General features: G+C 35.2%; 1 protein-coding gene across 3 annotated transcripts in view; it reads left to right on the top strand.

Annotated features, from left to right (window-relative positions):
• Positions 1-19,628, top strand: part of TRPM7 (transient receptor potential cation channel subfamily M member 7) — a 124,865-nt gene extending 105,237 nt beyond the window's left edge. For 2 of the 3 annotated variants that reach the window (XM_037054623.1, XM_037054620.1), the window contains 11 exons: positions 66-136; positions 1,613-1,647; positions 3,527-3,552; positions 5,437-5,487; positions 5,567-5,632; positions 6,190-6,473; positions 6,598-6,680; positions 6,846-7,051; positions 11,097-11,148; positions 11,259-11,365; positions 18,231-19,628. In XM_037054623.1, the coding sequence (XP_036910518.1) occupies positions 66-136; positions 1,613-1,647; positions 3,527-3,552; positions 5,437-5,487; positions 5,567-5,632; positions 6,190-6,473; positions 6,598-6,680; positions 6,846-7,051; positions 11,097-11,148; positions 11,259-11,365; positions 18,231-18,361 (1,112 nt within the window). In that variant the 3' untranslated portion in view covers positions 18,362-19,628. The remainder of the gene's footprint in view (positions 1-65; positions 137-1,612; positions 1,648-3,526; positions 3,553-5,436; positions 5,488-5,566; positions 5,633-6,189; positions 6,474-6,597; positions 6,681-6,845; positions 7,052-11,096; positions 11,149-11,258; positions 11,366-18,230) is intronic. The other variant, XM_037054621.1, reaches the window with a different exon arrangement.
• The last annotated feature ends 476 nt before the right edge of the window (positions 19,629-20,104 follow it).

Below are 20,104 nucleotides of genomic sequence, written 5' to 3'. Positions count from 1 at the left end.
GTGTTTGCTTAGTCGGTATTAAGTAAATTTAGTTGTATAACCTTTTCCCCCCAATTTTCTTTAAGTGGAAAGAAGCAGTAGAAGGCCATCTACAGAAGAAACTCATGAAGCAGATTCCAAAGCAGCTTTATTACCGGTTTGTCCATTTCAATTAAACAATGCATATTTTTAAATACACATCTATTAGAGAAGAGCTAAAAGGTTGTGATATTTTGAGATTATGTCAGGCTTTCGAAAGAATTTTTGCCTGAGAAAACTGACATCTGCATGGTAGTTTTAGAAAAGAGTTTCTTCCTGTAGTGAGTAGCCAAGAATTTTTAAAGAAAATTGTATGCGAAAGAAAGATGGGAACCTCTGCTTGAATCGAAACTTATTATATGAAGTCACTCCCAGCCAGTTGAGTAGTATTTGATTTTATAAAACTTCTGTAAATGTCGACTCTGGTAGAAACCAGAAAAATAGTTCCTTGATACTTAAGTATAGAAATCAGTGCTCTTAATTATGTCAGGAACATTTTTCACTTAGGTTCTGCTGTAAAGAGATAGATTGTGTTGTTAAAATTCATGTTATTGAAAAAATTATTTCAATGGAGAAAGGTGGTTGGTGAACATGGAATTTCACAGTTCTTTTCTGGAAGGACCCATCTTGAACTAAAGCTGCACAGTTTTTCACAAATGTATTTCCATGGAAAGTGACCTTAAAATGCCAATTTGGGAGTGAGTTTATAGAGGTAGTATTAGAACTCTCATAACAAGATAGTGGAATTATTGGTTACAGATTATAAAGTATGGTTAAAATAATTAAAGCCATAAAAGAAAGTATTACAAATAAGAGAAGAAGAAAAAAATACTATTCAAAAAGACCGGCAAGCTTGAAAAATATCTAGAAATAAATAACTCATTGGGGGGTGAAAAATAATAAAAGGCTCAGGCACAACAGAACAGAGAGATACTACATTGGCCCAGAATGAAACACAGAATTATAATTAGATAGAAAATGTATGAAATGGAAAGAGACATGGAGAATATGTTTAGATTGGCCTTGAAAGAATAGACAGAACTTGCAGAGATTGTAACTGGCTTAGAATTTTGTGAGATGCTGAGATATATGAAGACTTGATTTCAGAAGCCTAAGTCCCAAACTGGGAGAGTAAAAATAAGAGTCCACAGCTAGAAGTGTCATCATGAAACTGCAGACAATAAACAGTCAATAAAAACCATATCCACATGTCTACACAGAAAAGGGCTTCAGCAAACTATGTTACTGATTTCTTTGTTCGATTTTAAATTTCTCTTTATACTTTTTTGGAAGGGGCAAAGAGCACATGTTATTTTTGAAGTCATAGAAATAAATGTATATTTAAAGAAAATAAAATAGTTGTTAAAAACAGACTATAGAATAGAGGATATAACACTCATGAAATTCTTTATTCCACCTTGTGGAATGGCATTATGGTAGCTATATCCATTTATTTTATTAGTTGTGTGAAATAAGGATTTCATATTATTATTCAGCCCTTCATTTTTAAAACATAGTATAGGAAGCAAAACAGTGTTAAACAGTTACATATCATCTGGAGATTTTTAAACTTTGTGTTTGTTTTTAACTAAAGGATTGGTTACAAGATAGACCACCAAACAGAGAAATGTAAGTAAGCCTTTTCTTACCATTAGCCTGTAAAGTATCATGGTCTTTTTTTCTGCTCTAATGCATCATCCCTGTAACACCCCTCTATCAGTGGGGGATGATTATTTTAGCATTTTCTGTCTTTACATAGAAGAGATTAGGGGAACTCATTTAGTATGAGTTAGTATATTCATTTAAATTTATAATTTTATATAGTTATAGTCATACTGTAATTACAACTCTACTAAAATCATCCTTACAGTGATACAATTATGATTTTTTTATTTAGGGTTTTTTTTCTTACCAATTTAATTTTGTATAAATTTGTTCAGAGACCTACTTTGACACTTCAGTTTTGCCTTTGTGTAACTTCTTTGTCCATCATTATGATCAACACACCTTGCACCTGCTTTTGGAAGGCACTTTCGATCATTAGAACAGTAATACCCAGTGTGCATTAGGAAGCCTCCAGACAGGGAAATCCACTGGAAAGCTGGTGTGGTGATCCAGAACCAACAGTGGAAATGAAAGGCAATCTGAAAGGCAGTCATCCCTAGAAAGAAAATTTTTAGTATAGATTAAACATAAAGAAGAAACAAAGATAATTTTTCTGTTTCCAGCTTGGGAATTAGTATTACAGGGTTCTGAAGGACATTTTTAAAAAGCCTTTTGACATCCACTTGATACTGGAAGTATGGTCAAGTTATACTCTGATATGGACAGCTTGAGGAGGGAAACCAATTTGAAGGAAATTATTATGTATTCCACAGTGTTTTTCCTAGTTCTTTCTGTGTATCAGAAATAGATGGAATATATACAGAAGGAAATAAACCAAATACCATGTGGGTATGCAGTTGTTCAGTTTCTTTGGGTACCCTGGACTGAATGGCGTTTCGAAAACCTATCTATATCAGATCTCTTCAGAGAAAACTGTTTTATAACCAAAATCATAGAATGTAAATACAGAATAGCTACTTAAAATTGATTTTAATTTAGGTAACAGGAGAGCACTGTCTAATGGATGTTGACCCTTAGAAGTACCCAGAAAGGTGAAACTGGTCAGCATTATTTGGGTACTGAGAAGAGTGGTTTATCAGCAGCAAAGAATGATGTTAGGGTCAAAATACTTCCAATAAAAATGATTTGAGTTATTAAAGTGAAAATCACCAGGAAACATCAGGATCAGATAGAATTTAACAACTGGAAAGAGACCACGAAGGCCCTCTCCCTGGAGGTCCTTTCTGGTTCCAGTTCTTTTAGTCCTCAGGAGGGCATATTGCTGTGTAATGGAAGAGTTAAGCTCTAACCCATTTTTCTTTATTTTTGTTTCACTCTCCTTTGTACCTGTTTCTCTAATTTGCACTGGAATCATGGAATTAAATAGAGCCTCCACACTTGGTACCACTATATTGATAGGAATAATACATTCAATATTGGAAAGAATTTTGTTCAGTATTAGCAGTTGAGTTTTGCAAAATGACATCTATTTGCTTTTCTCTCAGTTCTTTGTCCATCAGGTCTACTAAAGTATTTTTAGAATCCTACAAGGTCATTTCAGGGCATTGTTAGAGTATTAGAATGATGTCCACAAATGGAGACATCATGAAATACTTTACTCTGTTAGTATTGAACTGTATCACTTTGGTACCAGACTATTAATAATATTTATGTTGGCCTAAATTGGAGGTACAAGTTGCTGATAAAAGTGTATGCATGTGGGTATATGTGTATACTTACCGGTGTATGAATTTAGCATTGGATTAAGGGAAATGACAAATATTTAAACAAAAGTGAATCTGAACCTCAGATTTATACTTCAGGTAATAACTTCATAAAACTTATGGGTAGCTAAAACTAGGGTTATAATATAACTTACAGTATATTTTTATTGTTTCTTTAGACCATCTGAAGAAGGAACATTAAATGGTGAGTCCATATGGTAGATTTAATATGAAAAAATGAGAATCATATATGACTATAGCAAATACTGTATCATCCTAGGTAAGAAATGATAGAATTCATGTTTTAAAAAGCCAGTGTACAAAATTCTTTCCTCAAATAGTTTCTCTTTAATATAGATGTTTGCAGTCACCCTGTGAATGATGATTTCTGTACTACCACCTTTCCCTCTTCATCCTTATGGCCCAACCCACACCTTCCATGGTAGTCCCTGTCGACATGAAGGGAAGCTGTTGCAGTTAGCTAGGTGAAACCTGAGGGGGAGCTACTTTGGACCCCCTTGACCTTGCGCTCACTAAGTCTTATTGTAGTTGCCTCCTAAATATCTATAGTTCATCCTCTGCTGTACATCCTGCTGCTTTCAGTTTTTAAACCTTTTATTGAAGTGTATAATACGTGTACAGAGATAGGCAGATAAGACTTCATGTCAGTGAATTCTCACTAAGTGAGCATACTTACGTAGTTGGCCCTCAGATCCCAAAATAGAGTATTGCCAATATCCCAGCTCCTTGTGTGTCCCTGCTCCAAAATAACACATTCGCTTAGTTCACGTGTGTGTGTGTGTTAAATGGAATCATGTGATATAACTCTTGTGTCTGGCTTCCTCCTAACGTGTTTTATGACATGCATCAGTATTGCTGTGTGTGGTATTATTTTATTCATTCTCACTACTATATAGGATTTTTTGTGTGAAAATTCTGAGTTTACTTATCTGTACTACTGCTTGATGGGCATTTCAGTAGCTTCCAGAGTATGACTATTATGAAGAGTGCTGGTAGGAGCATTCTTGTTCGTGTTGTTTGGGAAACACATCTCGGGGTGGAATTGCTAGGTAGTGTGGTATGCATATATTCACATTCAGTGGTTACTGGCAAATACATTTCTGAAGTCATCATGCCAATTTATCCTTTCTTGTAGTCTGTCTTCTGCCGCCAAAATGATTCTTGTAAAGGAAGGGGTCTTATCACTTCTCTGCTATACGTTATTCCCACTGCACAAAACCCAGTGTCCTTTCTTAGCATGGCATATTTGATCCATAACAGTTTGGTATTCCTTGCTTCTGTAGCTTTACCTGCTATAGGTATCCCTAGTCTGTTGATCATTAATTTGCAATCTTGGTTGCATAACCGAATACTTGTGGAGAATCATTTGTACAATGACACATACCTACAGAATTAGGATAATTTGGAGTGACATCTGGGTAGTTGTGTATGTTTAGAAAGCCCCACAGGTGATCTCTTCCATCAGCCTTCAACCTCTTCGTCTAGGAGGCACTTGGTACCCGCCTCTATAGTCCTAGAGAGTGTATGTGTGTTTACATGTGTGTATATATTCTCACACAGAATTAAAACTGTTCACTAAATTCCTTCTGCAAGACAATAGGGTGGGTTTTTTTGTTTATATTCTAGAAGTTTAATACATAGCATATTACATTTATATTCTATCATTCTTATTACAAGTAAAAAAGTCCTCAATTACATTTAGAGATGGAAGAGGGGCTTTTTGGTATGTTTCGCATTCCAGAAGTCTGTCTTTTCATGGTCAACTCACTAAAATAGTTACATGGCTACAGACCTCAACCCCCAAAGGTCTGAAACTTAAAAGAAAGCAGTTTATGATAGGAGAGTGCACAGCGTGCTCTTTCCCCTTCCAGGTGTCCGAGTGCACAGTCACCACTGGTCAGGCACAGTGAAATGGGGTTGTATAGCACATGGTGGACATGTTTTGTGGGGGTTTTTGTGAGGAGAGAGCTTACATGAGGTAAACTTAGGATGGTTATATGAGAATGAGCAAAAATTTATGCTGCATTAGTACTTTAAAAGAGTCTGATTTGTGTATTTGCTATTCTAGGTCTCGCTTCTCCATTCAAGCCAGTTATGGACACAAATTACTATTACTCAGGTCAGTAATATTAAAAACAAAATTTAATAATACTCTTGGCTTTTGGGGATTTCATTATTTCTCTCTCATTTTTATGCAGCTGTGGAAAGAAATAACTTGATGAGATTATCCCAGAGCATTCCATTTACACCTGTGCCTCCAAGAGGTAAAGAAATAAAAGAGAAAACAACCCCTTCAGTATTATATGATTTAATGAATATCATGGTGTCAATTTCATGTAAATTTAATTAGCCTAACTACTACAACAGTCAGGCATGTTTAAATAGAGAAAGGAAGTAACAAAAGTACTGAATTTCTCTGTCCCTTGCATGTCCAGTGAAAAGCTCTTACTGTATTGTCTAGTAATGAAAGCGAAGATAAAATGACATCACAGGGTTTGTGGAACAGAAACTTTTAACCTCCTGCCTAAAAGTTTAACTTAGAAGTGCGTGGAAGTCCAGTTGCTTTCTTAAACTTTTTCTGGGGGATGTTCACAATTTTTAAAATGCTTATCTTGCCTAAGTATATATGACTATAGAGATATTAGTAGATTCTTGATTTCTGAGCATTTGTTGCCCTTTAGCTTCTTTTATAAAACTACAACTTGGCTCATTTCTTCTATTCCTTACTTAATCTTAACCGAAGATACCTTTCAGTTTTTATTCTACTTTGTCATTTTGTAAGTGCATATTTGACCATAAAATATATTCATTGGTGTTGCAGGTGAGCCTGTCACAGTGTACCGCCTGGAGGAGAGTTCGCCCAGCATACTGAATAACAGCATGTCTTCTTGGTCTCAGTTAGGCCTCTGTGCCAAAATAGAGTTTTTGAGTAAAGAAGAGATGGGAGGAGGCTTACGGAGAGCTGTCAAAGTACAGTGTACCTGGTCAGAACATGATATCCTTAAATCAGGGCATCTTTATATTATCAAGTCTTTCCTGCCTGAGGTGGTTAACACATGGTCAAGTATTTACAAAGAAGATACGGTTCTACATCTCTGTCTCAGAGTAAGTGCTAGTGATGCGTAACAGTGGAATGTTATTTAAACTTCATGTTTTCACTTCTAAGCATAATAAACCAAATAAAATCTTAGTTTTAATGTTGAACGAAGGTTTGGTTTTTTGTCTGTAGGAAATTCAGCAACAGAGAGCAGCACAAAAGCTCACATTTGCCTTCAACCAAATGAAACCCAAATCCATACCATATTCTCCAAGGTAACTCTTTAAATTTTGGGGGGGGATCTTCTAGTGTTATGTGGAATAGCATTCTCTTTTGACCTCATTATTGATGCTGAATATGTAATTATTTACCCATTTTAAAGATCAATTAAACTTTTATTAACAGAACTACTAGTAATATCTATACCTATTTTTCATAAGGTTCCTTGAAGTTTTCCTGCTGTATTGCCATTCAGCAGGACAGTGGTTTGCTGTGGAAGAATGTATGACTGGAGAATTTAGAAAATACAATAATAATAATGGTGATGAGATTATTCCAACTAATACACTGGAAGAGATCATGCTAGCCTTTAGCCACTGGACTTACGAATATACAAGAGGAGAATTACTGGTACTTGACTTACAAGGTAAATTTATTGAAATATTGCTTAAGTGAAATCGTATAGTATGTTCTCACCAATTCATGTGTCGTGAATAATGTATAGGGATCCACTAATTTATAGGTAGGTAAATCTTAGGTCAGTAGAATTTAGTTTTAAAAACAAGTCAATAGCAGCCATAGCATGTAGTGATCAGGGCATGGTTATCTTAGTTATTTTGGTAATGCAGGTAATGCGTGGTTTTGATAAGCAAAACCATGTAAAATCCCCTTTTCTCTTGTTACATGTGGAGCCTTAGTCTTTTAAAAGTATAAAGACCATTTCTTTAAAACAATAATAAGTATCCGTGTTGTCCCTGGTGTTTATGTTGTCTTTCTCTTTTTATTTTTTAATTTTAGAGAGAAAAGGGGGGAGAGCAGGAAAGAGAAACATCGATTTGTTGTTCCACATATTTATGCATTTATTGGTTGATTCTTATATGTGCCTGACGGGGGATCAACCCCACAACCTTGGCACGTTGGGACAATGCTCTAACCAACTGAGCTACTCAGCCAGGGCTATGTTTTATCTCTTACTGTGAAATAAATTACCTAAATATTTAGTGGGTTAAAACAATCATTTTATTTGCTTTTAGTTCTTTGGCTGGGGAATTTGGATGGAGCATGGTGGGGATTGCTCATCCCTGCTGTTCCCTCAGAATGGCTTGATATTAGCTTGCACAGGTTAACTGGAGTCAAAGATCTGAGATCTCTGTTCATTGACATTTGCATTTCTCAGTTTTCTATCAAGTCATCTCTCCACATGATTAGCTAACTTGCTTTCTGAAGGCATCGTAGTTTCAGGTCACTCGACTTCTTACATGGTAGCTGGCTTCTTCCAGAGAGAAAGCAGAAGCTCATACAGCCAGGCCCAGAACTGGCCCAGATCCCTTTGGCCATATTTTGCTGGTCAGGTCAGATAATAAGGACAGCCCATATTCAAAGGGTAGGGAATAGATTCCAGCACTTGGTGAGTGGAACGGCATATTACAAAGGAGGGAAAAATTGATCATAGCCATCTTCATAGATGGAGTATGTTTATGTTGTTCATGTAAAAGAAAAAAAAGAAATTGTTGCTGGGAGAGGGCAAATTTGCCTAGTGTAATGTCTGTGTCCCTTACCTCTGGCAAGGTCAGAGGTAAAAAAAATTGAGCAAGTTGCCTGCTGTACCTGGATGATACTTTAACATTATAGCTTTCATAATTTTTTCCTTAAAGAGCAGTCTTAGTTTCAAATGTCAATACAGACCAGATTTCCAAGTCACATAAGAACAGTAGTTTAGAATATGTATCACATGATGACATCTTTCATTATAAAGATACAGATATAAAATATGTGCTGAAAAGCAAAAAGTTGGTATTGATTCAGCTCAAAAGAAAATCTGTGTAAAGACAACTATTCTTTTTTTCAGTAGTTCATCATTTTACATAAATGATTAAATAATGCATAAATGAGGTTTGTCCAGAGATATCCAGCCATATAATATGAAAAATAGAGACATTTATTGAAGAACATACAAGAAACATTGTACATAGGGTAATGACACCTCAGTCTCCTTCCAAGTAGGTCCCTTGAGACCTCACACAGTTCTCCCAGTCACTATCAGCTGTCCCATCATATTTTCCTGAATCTCATTGACAGTCTCGAATCTCTTCCCTTTCAAAGGTGATTTTAGTTTCAGGAAAAGATAGAAGGCACAGGGCACCAAATCTGGGCTGTAGGGGACTGAGTCACTTGGGTGATTTGATGTTTTGCCAAGAAACTGCAGGAGTTGTGATGCATGAGCAGGCATGTTGTGGTGATGAAGCTGCCAATCACCAGTTGTACATAGTTGCAGCCTTCTGAATCATCCAAATAGTTTCCACAGAGGGAGGTTCAAGCTTAATACAAAATTTGATGCACATTTGTTGCTGTATTCATTCAATCATTTTGAATGATACGGCCACACAGTACACATGCTCACTCAGTAGTGTCTACTGCCCTCCACTGACTAGTACAGTGAGGTTGTCATTGTTCACATGTTCCAGTCCACTCTCCTTGGCTGCCAGGTTACATCAGTGTTGCACAGACCTCATGTAGTGACAGTCTGGTGTGTATTATTAGGTCAATTCAGTTAAGTGAAAAGGATCTTAAAATGTATTCTTAGATAAGTATCATTTAATTATCTCCAAACATCTGGAAAGTAAGGCTAAACAGATTTTGTCTGAGCTGTTAATGAAAAAGACATCAGTTATATTTAGTAAGCAAAGTAGTTGTATTGTTTTCTTACATAATCAACATTTATGGAGCCATTTTTTCATAGAAATATTTTAGATGGTTACTACAAACAAGTTAAACAATGTAGAAAAATATAAAGAACAAAGTGTTCTAATCTTTAATGCTCTTTTACCTTTATGAAATACAATGGAGGCACTTCTTTTTCTTATTTTTAGTAATTTTGTTTTGTGTTATGATTTTTCTTCAGCTAGGAGCATGTAGGGGCCAGGTGGGTGTGTGTGTGTGTGTGTGTGTGTGTGAGAGAGAGAGAGAGAGAATTTATTTCACTTATTTTTTTCCATCTAACAATATGTCCTGGCCGTCTTCTGGGTTGCTACTGATAAATCTGAGTTACTCCTTTCAGTAGCTGCGTGAGAGTCTCTAGTATGGAGTGGTAGCATGATTTATATCCTCCACTGAGAGACATTCACCCTCTTTTTTTGTTGTTTTTTGTTTTTGATGTGGGGGTTTGGGGCTTTTACAAACAGCGCAGTGACAAGCATACTCATGTACTGCTACTTTTATGTTCATAAAGTAGATTCCTAAATTGTCTTAACAAGAAGAGATAAGTGCAGTTTTAATAGGTACTGCCAGGTTACTTTTCCAAAAGGTTGTAGGAATTCATATTCATCCCTGTGTGAGTGCCCATTTCTCCCCAATCTCTCCAGTACTGAATATTCTTAATTTTTGCTAATCTGATGAGTACAAAGTAGTATCATGTTCTAATTCTGGCTTTCATTTAATTGTGAAATTGTAACCATTTTATTAATTTTCATTCTAATGGGTTAAATATTTGTGATTATCCATGTCAGTTGATGTTCTTTATTTACTTACATGAGTGAAGGGATGAGAGAGACTTAAACCACACTTCAAAGACCTCTGGGGAGGGCTGGAGGTAAAAGGAAGTTGTTCACAATCTTATTTCTTTTTTTTTTGCAATTCTCATCCAAAGATATGTTCATTGATTTTTTAGAGAGAGAAGAATGGAGGTAGGGAAAGAGAGAGAGAAAATAACATTGATGTGAGAGAGAAACATTAATTGGTTGTCTCCTGTATGCACCCCAACTGGAGTTCAAACCCACAACCTAAGTATGTGCCCTGACCAGGAATCGAACCTGCAACCTTTTGGTGTATGGGATGATGCTCCAACAAACTGAGCCACCTGGCCAGGGCCACAATCTTACTCTTTATGTTATCTTTTTTAAGAAGATGTATTCATACAGGGTGGGACAAAAGTAGTTTTACAATTGTGAGTATGTGAAACGAAGAGTTTATTCTTGTGTTATTATTTATTAATTATGGTATTATTTTTCGTATAAACTGTAAACCTACTTTTGTCTCATCCTATACATTAGTATGTAATTTTTTAAAAGGCAGAACACTTTAAATTTTAAAATGGCCTATAGATTATGCCTTTATGAACCTAGTTGTTCTTTGCTGAGGTGAAACAGTGGTAGATTGTGTAGACCTTTTACATATGCAGGTATTTTCTTGTAACTTTGACCCTATTGCATCAGAAGCTGGTGCCCGCAGGAGCTTGCATTCATACTTAGCAACTCAGACATTTAACTCTGAGTCACATCTCAGGAGCTGCGTTCCTGGTGCAGTGTTGAAGTCGTAAGTCCAGTTATGGAATATCACGAGAGAAAAACGATACTTTTTTGAATAATTTAACATAAATGTTGATGATGCTATAAAATCTCATGACTTTATTATGCAAATGTCAATGTCTATATCGATCATAATATAAATTACCTTTTTTACATATATGTATAAAGGTGTGGGAGAAAATTTGACCGACCCATCTGTGATAAAAGCAGAAGAAAAGAGGTAATGAATTTTAATAATTTTATTTGAACAATTTCATAATTTCAAGTTACACATTCCTATTTGCACAAACTAACTTTTTTTTTTTTTAATTTAAACTGCCATTGCCATAGATCCTCTGATATGGTTTTTGGCCCAGCAAATCTGGGAGAAGATGCAATAAAAAACTTCAGAGCGAAACATCACTGTAATTCTTGCTGTAGAAAGCTTAAACTTCCAGGTAAACATTTACTTAATCAGTATGATGTATAAATTGTTAGCAAGGTTGGTTACAACATTGCTTTTGTAAGGCCAGAGGCACAAATGCATAGTTGGTTATAAATCTGTGCTTTCTTTCATTATTCATAAAAACAATTAAAGTTCATTCATTTTATATATCTATTATGTGTCTGTTAGATGCCAGGCATTGTGCTAGATGTTAACAATACAGTAGGGAACTAGACAGACACAGTTCTTGCCCCCAAGGGAATTTAGTCAAATCTTGAAAACTGGTAAGATTAACAGGGAATTACAGGACTGTCGTAAATGCCAAACAGAAAATGTAGAACAGGTAAACAGAACACTTAACACAAACTTGGAGGTCAGGGAGTAATGCTACCTGGGGAAACTGACAACTTTGCCTAAAACTGAAAGATGAATAGACTTTCAAATTAGCCTCCCAGGAGTTGGGAAAAGAAGCAGGGATAGGAACTGCAGATACATTCTATCATGATAGTAACTTCGTTTTCTTATTGGGTTGGCCGAAGAGTTCATGTGCTTATTTCCATAAAATAAATGACACATTTTGTATTTTCACCAGTAGCTCTATTGATTTGGATATTTTGAGTTTGTTGTCCATCTTTTGCATGGCATAATGCTGATTGTTCTCAGTTAATGTCTCAAAGTTTGATCACTGTCAACTTCAGCTGGTTTGCCTGACCATGAGCCATCATCACCCAGTGAGAAATCTCCAGCACAAAAGTTTGCGCACCACTTTGGACACATTCGATCAGTTGTAGCTCCTTCTCCATATGTTGCACATCTTTTTTTCTCTATTTTTACCTTTTTTGAAATAATAAAGCATAGTATGCTGAAAATGTGGCACATTTTCTTCCATTTTCAATATTAAAATGGCTACACAAAAATTCACCAGTTTTGATAAGTTTCTTTTAAATGTATGCTGATATGACAGCTATTACAACACAGTCTAACAAAATTGTTTTTGAATGAAGTTAAAGACAACTAAGTGCCACTAGAACCATCATATAGAGAAAAACAAACTTTTGGGTCAACCCAGTATTTGAAGAATTATGTTATTGTTGAATTGTTAGTAACAACATAAACCAGTGGTACTCACCCTTTGGTGTGCATCAGAATTTGCTGTGGACCTTTTTAAAAATTACAGGTGCCTGAGACCCCTGAGCTGTATTTTTTTTTAGTCTGTCTCGTTATAACCAATAATGTAGTAAGTTAAGGGCTTGGACATAGGAACCAGACTGCATGGCTCCAGAGAATACATATGTCATAGAGACTGGGTTTGGGGATTTTTTTTTTTTTTTAAGGATTAAATGAGTTGGTGTTTGTGGCACACTTAGAACAGTGCAAGGCATATAATAAACATGTAAATGGTACTGTTTGCAAATTTAATTGTTCATTGTTATTGTTATTAGTATATAGAAATACGCTCCCTTTTTTTGTATATGGGTCTTGTATCCTGCAACCTTGCCGAACTAAATTCCTTACTCCCAGAGTTGTTCAGTTCTTTTTAGGAAGAGGTGTTTTTGTTCTTTTGATTTTGTGGGGGTTTTGGTAAATGTTTTGAAATTTCTGTGTAGATAGTAGACAAAATTTTATTACTTCCTTTTCAGCCAGTATGCCTTTTATTTCTTTTCCTGATTTGCCTTGGCAAGGAATTCCAGAACAGTGTTAACTAGAAAGAGTGAGAGTAGACACCTCGCTTTTGTTCCTGGTCATAAAGGGAAAATATTTATTCTTTCACTATTAAGATGATGTTAGCTGCAATAATTTTGCAGATGCACTTTATTAGGTTGAGGACATATTATCTCTTGTTTCTTGAAAATGTTTATGCCAACTATATATTGAATTATGTCGATTTTTTTTCTCCATCTATTTACAAGACCGTTTGGTTTTTCTTCTTGAATTGGTTAGTATTAACAGGGGTTGATAGTTGAAATGTTGAACCAGTCTTATATTCCCAGGACACACTCCACTTTGGCATGGTACATTATCTTCCTAATGTATTGCTGGATTTAGTTGCTCTGTTTTCTTGAGGATTTTTGTGTCTCTGTTCATGAAGATGATCTATGACTTATTTTTTCTTGTACTGTCTTTGTCTTGTTTTGCTATCAGGATAATACTGACCTTAAGTATTCATACTTGTTCTGTTTGGAGGAATAGATTGTGTAGAATTAATATTCCACTGAAGTGTTTAGTAGAACTGTCTAGTAAAACCATCTCAGTCTGAAGTGTTCTTTGTCAGGTGGTTTTTAATTGAGGGGTTTTTTTTCCTCCCATAAAGGTAGGGCTGTTAAGGATATCCGTTGCTTTTTGATTGAGTTTCAGTAGTTTGTGTCTTTCCAGGAATTGGTTCATTTAATTTAAATTGTCAGAGTTATTATGGGCATAGAGTTATTTATATTAATGGTTTTTTTAAATGTCTGTGGGGTCTGTGGTGAATTTTCTCTTTCATTATGGTAATGCTTGTTTCTTGCTTAGTCTGGCCAAGGTGTATCAATTTTCTTGATATTTCAAAGCACCAGCTTTTGTTTTTATTATTTTGTTATATTTCCTTCTTTCAGTTTCACGAATTTATTGTGTTTATTATTTCCATCTTTCTGCTTGTTCTGTATTTACTTTGTTGTTGTTTAGTTTGTTAAGGTTTATTATTGGTTTGAGTTGGATTGGCTTGATTATGGATTTGAGATCTTTTCTAACAAAACATTTAGTGCTATAAATTTTCCTGTAAGCATTGTGTTAGCTGCATCCCATTAATTCTGCTATGTTTTATTTAACTTATTTCTTATTTCTCCTGTGATTTCCCATGGATTACTTAAAAGTATCTTTTTTAGTTCTCAAATATTCATAAATTTTTCATTTATCTTTCTGTAACTGATTTGTTATTTAATTTCACTAGATAAGGGAACATACTTTATATGATTTCAATTTTAAAAAATGTTAACCATTGTCTCTCTGATGAGCATTGCATATATATACGCTTGAAGGGAATATTATGTTGTTGGGTGGTGTATCTGTAAGTTAATTGAGCAAAGTTTTTTGGGTTCGGGTTTTTTATATCCTTGCTCATTTTCTGTCCTGTTGGTCTATTGATTATTTAGAAAGTAAGTCTCTGCCCTGGCTGGTGTAGCTCAGTGGATTGAGCGAGGGCCTGTGAACCAGAGTATCGCGGTTCGATTCCGAGTCAGGGCACATGCCTGGGTAGCAGGTCAGTTCCCAGTTCCCAGCTCCCAGCAGAGGACGCATGAGAGGCAACCATACATTGATATTTCTCTCCCTCTCTCCTTCCCTTCCCCTCTAAAGATAAATAAATAAAATCTTTAAAAAAAAAAAAAGTAAGTAAGTCTCTAAGTGTAGTTGTGGATTAATCTGTTTTGCCATTCAGTTCTATTTTGAAGTTTCTTTCTTAGGTGAATATACATGTATTCTTCTTATGTCTTCTTGGTGATTGATTCTATTTATCATTATATAGTGCCATGATAATTTTTCTTGTTAAGTTTACTGTGTCTTATGTTAATATAACTATTCCAGCTATGTCTTAATTACTGGTTTCATCACATATTTTTTCTCATTCATACATATATATGGTTGACCAAAAATTTCACTTGCTTTTTTCCATAAGATGGCTCTGGTAGCACTTAGTTGTCTTTAACTTCATTTGAAACAGTTTTGTAACAGCTGTCACATATCAGTGTGCATTTTTTTAAAAGCTTATCAAAATTGGTGAACTTTTGTATAGACATTTTAATGTTGAAGATACAAGAAACTATGCAACATTTTTGGTATATTATGCTTTATTATTTCAAGAAAGGTGAATCCACAAAAAAAGATAACATTCAGTGTATGGAGAAGGAGCTGTGACTGATTGAACGTGTCAAAAGTGGTTTGTGAAGATTTGTGCTGGAGATCTCTCTCTGGACGATGCTCCACGGTTGGGTAGACCAGTTGAAGTTGATAGCGATCAGATCGAGACATTAATTAAGAAGAGCAATCATTGTTATGCCATGTGGGAGATAGCCAACATACTCAAAATATCCAAATCAGTAAAGTTATTGGTAAAATGAAAGATGTGTTTTTTATTTTATGGAAAAAACTAAACAGATTTTCTGGCCAACCCAATATAAATTGTACTTAAAGTGGGTTGCTTGTAAACAGCATATAGTTGGGTCCTGTGTTTAATTTGTTATTTGAAATGTGAGTTTCCATTTTTTAAATGGTATCTTCAACCCTTTATATTTAATGTGATTGTTGATGTAGTTAGATTTAGACCTGCTATTTAATTTTTTTTCTTTTTGATATCTCTGGTTTGCTTTTTGTGAGGGTAGAGATCTACCTCTATTTTTGTATTCTATTTTTATCATTACATTAGTTTTTTCTAGTTTCTGTCAACTTTTCTTACCTAAGAACATGTTATTTTTGCCTTCATTCCTATAGGATATTTTCACTGGATCTAGAATTTTAGGTTGACTCTTTCTAGACATTTAAAATATGTTCTGCTGTCTTCTGGCCTCTTATTTTTAATGAATACTCCACAGTCATTGGAATTGTTCTTTCCTTACTTGTGAGGTATCATTATAATCTACCTCCTTTCAAGATTAGTTCTTTATCTTTGGTTTTCATCAGTTTGATTCTGATACATCTAGTTGTAGCTTTCTATGAGCTTATTCTGTTTTAGGTTTATTTAGCTTCTTGAATTTATTACCCTTATTAAATTTGGGGAGATGGTAGCTGTTAGTTCTCCAAATAATTGTTCTTCATCAGTCTCTTTTCCTATCTTTTCAGGGTCCCATGGTAAAAATGTCAGGCCTTTGATGTTGTTTCCCAGGAACTTGAGACTCTGAGTTGCCCATGGTTCCATTGTTAGCTAACAACATTATCAGGGCTTGCAATTGTGATTGTGTTTTCCTCCATTGTTCTTTGTGTACAGTATAGCTACAGATGATCTCACATTCCCTAAGTTCATACTGGCATAGTTTCGATTTAAAAATTTATCAAAAACTATTCATGCAGTGGTAAATATGTATTTGGATCATTGAATATAGGCTATTACACTAAAAAATAACATTTCATATTTTGAATATCCTTTTCATTTTATATGGAGATAAAAGTATAAGGATATGTGCATGACTATGGTTAGTTTAAATTATAAACTCAGTATTACTGTGTTCAGTTTTCCAGTTCTGTAACTACTGTATTATAATGCTTGTAACTCCCTAGGTGATCCTGCCCCAAAGCTATAAATGCAGTCTGCATACTGACTGTCAGATTTTACTGAAGCCTTAACTTCTTTCTTGAGCTTCTGTTCCTGTATTNAGATAAAAGTATAAGGATATGTGCATGACTATGGTTAGTTTAAATTATAAACTCAGTATTACTGTGTTCAGTTTTCCAGTTCTGCAACTACTGTATTATAATGCTTGTAACTCCCTAGGTGATCCTGCCCCAAAGCTATAAATGCAGTCTGCATACTGACTGTCAGATTTTACTGAAGCCTTAACTTCTTTCTTGAGCTCCTGTTCCTGTATTTTGTTTCCTACATTTCTGCTTGGATGCCCTAAAGCATCTTTATAAGTAATATGTTCATTCCAGAACTTTTGACTTTTATTTCCTGCCCTTACTCACAAAACTCAGCTTCTCCATTTCATTATTGGTTACCCAATTGCTCAGGCTCAAAACCTAAAAGCTAGCCAATTCTCTTTTTTTCTTACCTTTCATAGCCAATCTGTCAAATTCTGTCAACTCTAATTCTGCAATCTCCATAGAAATTCTCTATTTCTCATCCTTAATTGCCACCATTTTGTTTCCTGGATTTTTGCCTGTTGCCCCCAAACAAAACTTTATGTAACAATCAGAATAGTCATTTAAAACAGATCTAATTATGCTTCTCCCTTAAGACTGCTGTATACATTACAGTTGATCTGAATTGTAATCTATACTCCTTACTATAGCTTGCATTCCATAAATCAAGGATCAGGAAACATTTCTGTAAAAGGCTGAGGTAGCAAGTATTTTAGGCTTTGTGGGTCATATGACCGGTGACCCAGGTGCTTAACTCTACCGTTGTGCTGAAATAGCCGTAGACAGTCTATAAACAAATGATCATGGGTTCATTTTAATAATAAAACTGTTTACAAAAACAGCCAGCCCAGTATGATCCACAGACTGTAGTTTTATAACCCTTGGCCATTAACAACTGGTTGACCTCACTTTGCACTAGTCTTCCCCTCATTCACTGCATGCAAACCACACTGTTTTCTTTGCATTCTTTGAACACACCAAGTCCGTTTTTTCCTTAGAGTCGACAGTTAACCACCCCGCCCCACTGCCCAGAGCTCTCCTCCTAGAGCTGTGACAGTCACTTCTCAGTGTTCGGGTCTTTACTTACACATTACCTCCTAGGGCTTTTCTGCCCAACCCTGTCTAAAAATCACTTGCTACTGTCTCTCATCTAGCCCTCCTCACACTGTTTTCTTTAAAGCACTTGTTACAGTGCTTTAAAGAATTACAAATAATTCTGTCATTTTTCTATTTGTTTTTCTTTACTCACTAGAATATAAACTCAGTGAGATCAGGGACCTTGTCTGCCTTGTTCATTGCTATGTTTCCACACTTAGATGACTTACTGACTCATCATCAAAGTGCAATAATTATTTGATGAATGAAGGATTTCATTTTTATGTGTATAAATGTCATGACTTTTGACTCTATAACAACCTGATATAAAACAGATCTGGTATGTTCAGAGGAAAATTGATGTATAAATTTTTTAATTTTCCATTTCTAAGAAATACTTTTTTTTCTTTTTCTTTTTCTTTCTTTTTTTTTTTTTTTTGCTGGGGTGGTGAATACAGACCTGAAGAGGAATGACTATACACCAGATAAAATTATATTTCCTCAGGATGAGCCTTCAGATTTGACTCTTCAGCCTGGAAGTGCCACCAAAGAATCAGAATCCACTAACTCTATTCGTCTGATGTTATAACTGAATCATTGATTTTGTCTACACCTCACAACAATGTTACTGTGTCACTTTTCATTCAGGAGGAAATTGTTTGATAATACAGAAGAGTGTGTGCAAATTGTACGTGCTAGCTCTGGAACAGTAAAAAGGTCAATTATTTTATTTTATTTTTTTTACGATTAAACTAGTCAGTCAGGAACTCCCTATAGCATACAGCTAGCAGCTGTTAAATTTTAAAGGTAAAGAAAATTAGTATTTGTAACTTTTAAAGGGCTCTTTTTAGCAGAGGACTTCATTGGACTTTGTTCTGACGAGGGTGGTAACTCTCGGATGTGGTCCAGCACCGCTTAACCCAAGTGCGGTGTCAGTGCAGCTGCTTCGGCAGCTGCTGTGCTGCCATTCAGCTGGGGGAGCGAAGCAGTCGCCCGGGCTTTGGGCTACATGGCAGGCAGACGTCTTCCTCAGTGTGTCCAGTGGTGATGTCACTAGTTCCCAGTTAGATGCCCAGTGGCCATGGAAAGGTGGTGATTTGTTACAATTCTAGATCCACAGGAATGTAAGAAGTCTTGAGCTGAAAAACATTTTCTAAAAGGGACTTAATGAATCAGGGTTAGGCACCATATTTAAAGATAGAGCCAGTTTTTTTGTTAAATAGAGCCCAAATTGTGCAAAAGTATTCGTGGGTTTTTTAAAAACATTGTTTTATCAAGTCATTGTCAAGTAGAAGAAAGCCATGGTTGACTTATATAACGTAAATATGTCAAAGGAGAAACTTAACTCACTGTTCAAGAGAAGTTACCATGACAGAAAAGGTGAAGTACTTTTTTAGTTTATACCTGTAGTGACAACCTGGAAGTTACATACTTTTCTGAAGATTGTATTGGTATTTTATCAAATCAGAATGTAAACATGAACTCTTGCATATATTTAAAATTATGTAGGAACACCTGAATATGAATTTTGTTTGTGATTCTTATTTAAGAAATTGAATTGGATTATCATGTTGGGAGATTGCAATGCAACTTTATGCCAATAAAATGTAATTTAACTGCCCCAGATATTGTTGAATACTCAACAACCAGAGAAGCTCTTCATCTGACTAAAGTTTTATGCTTTGATTTTTTGTTGTTGTTGTTGTTGTCTCCTAGGTACTAATTTTAATTTTTATTTGGGAAGGAGCAGTGTAAATCTTATTTGTATTCAGTAGTGTATCTCATAGATACAGACGAAGCAAGAAGAGATAAGCTGTTTAAATAGTGTTTAATATTGATGGGGGGAGAAAGAAAAATGTATTAAAGATATTATACTATATACATTTTGTATATCATTAAATCTTTAAAAGAAATTAAATAAATTTATTCTTGTTTACAAATGTTCAGTGAATTTAATCATTCTGAGAAATTATCTATCTTCAGTATACTAATTTGTTTTCAGAGTGTCAGTTTTTTGAAAAGAACCATTTGCACACCTGTGCTTTTTAATGCCCTGTTCTATACACTGTTCAAAATGATCTCGGTTGCCTGCTCTGTTGCTGTTGTTTTTAATCGGCTTCTACTTTTATCAGAAAATGGAGATGTGGGTTGTCTGTTGATATTTAACTTTATGTTGATTACTTTTACAAAATAATTACAGTAGCAGACATTTATTTAGTACTTAATATGTGCCAGGCATTACTCTAAATACTTCACATATATCAACCCATTTAATCCTCATAGCAGTCCCTCTGAAGTAGGTGTTGTTATTATCCTGTCTTGTCAATTACAA

The sequence above is a fragment of the Sturnira hondurensis genome, unplaced genomic scaffold (genome assembly GCF_014824575.4).
Source record: "Sturnira hondurensis isolate 20B ecotype Veracruz unplaced genomic scaffold, ASM1482457v3 Scaffold0008196, whole genome shotgun sequence".
Classification (NCBI taxonomy): Eukaryota; Metazoa; Chordata; class Mammalia; order Chiroptera; family Phyllostomidae; genus Sturnira; species Sturnira hondurensis.
This window is presented reverse-complemented; position numbering and strand designations above follow the sequence as displayed.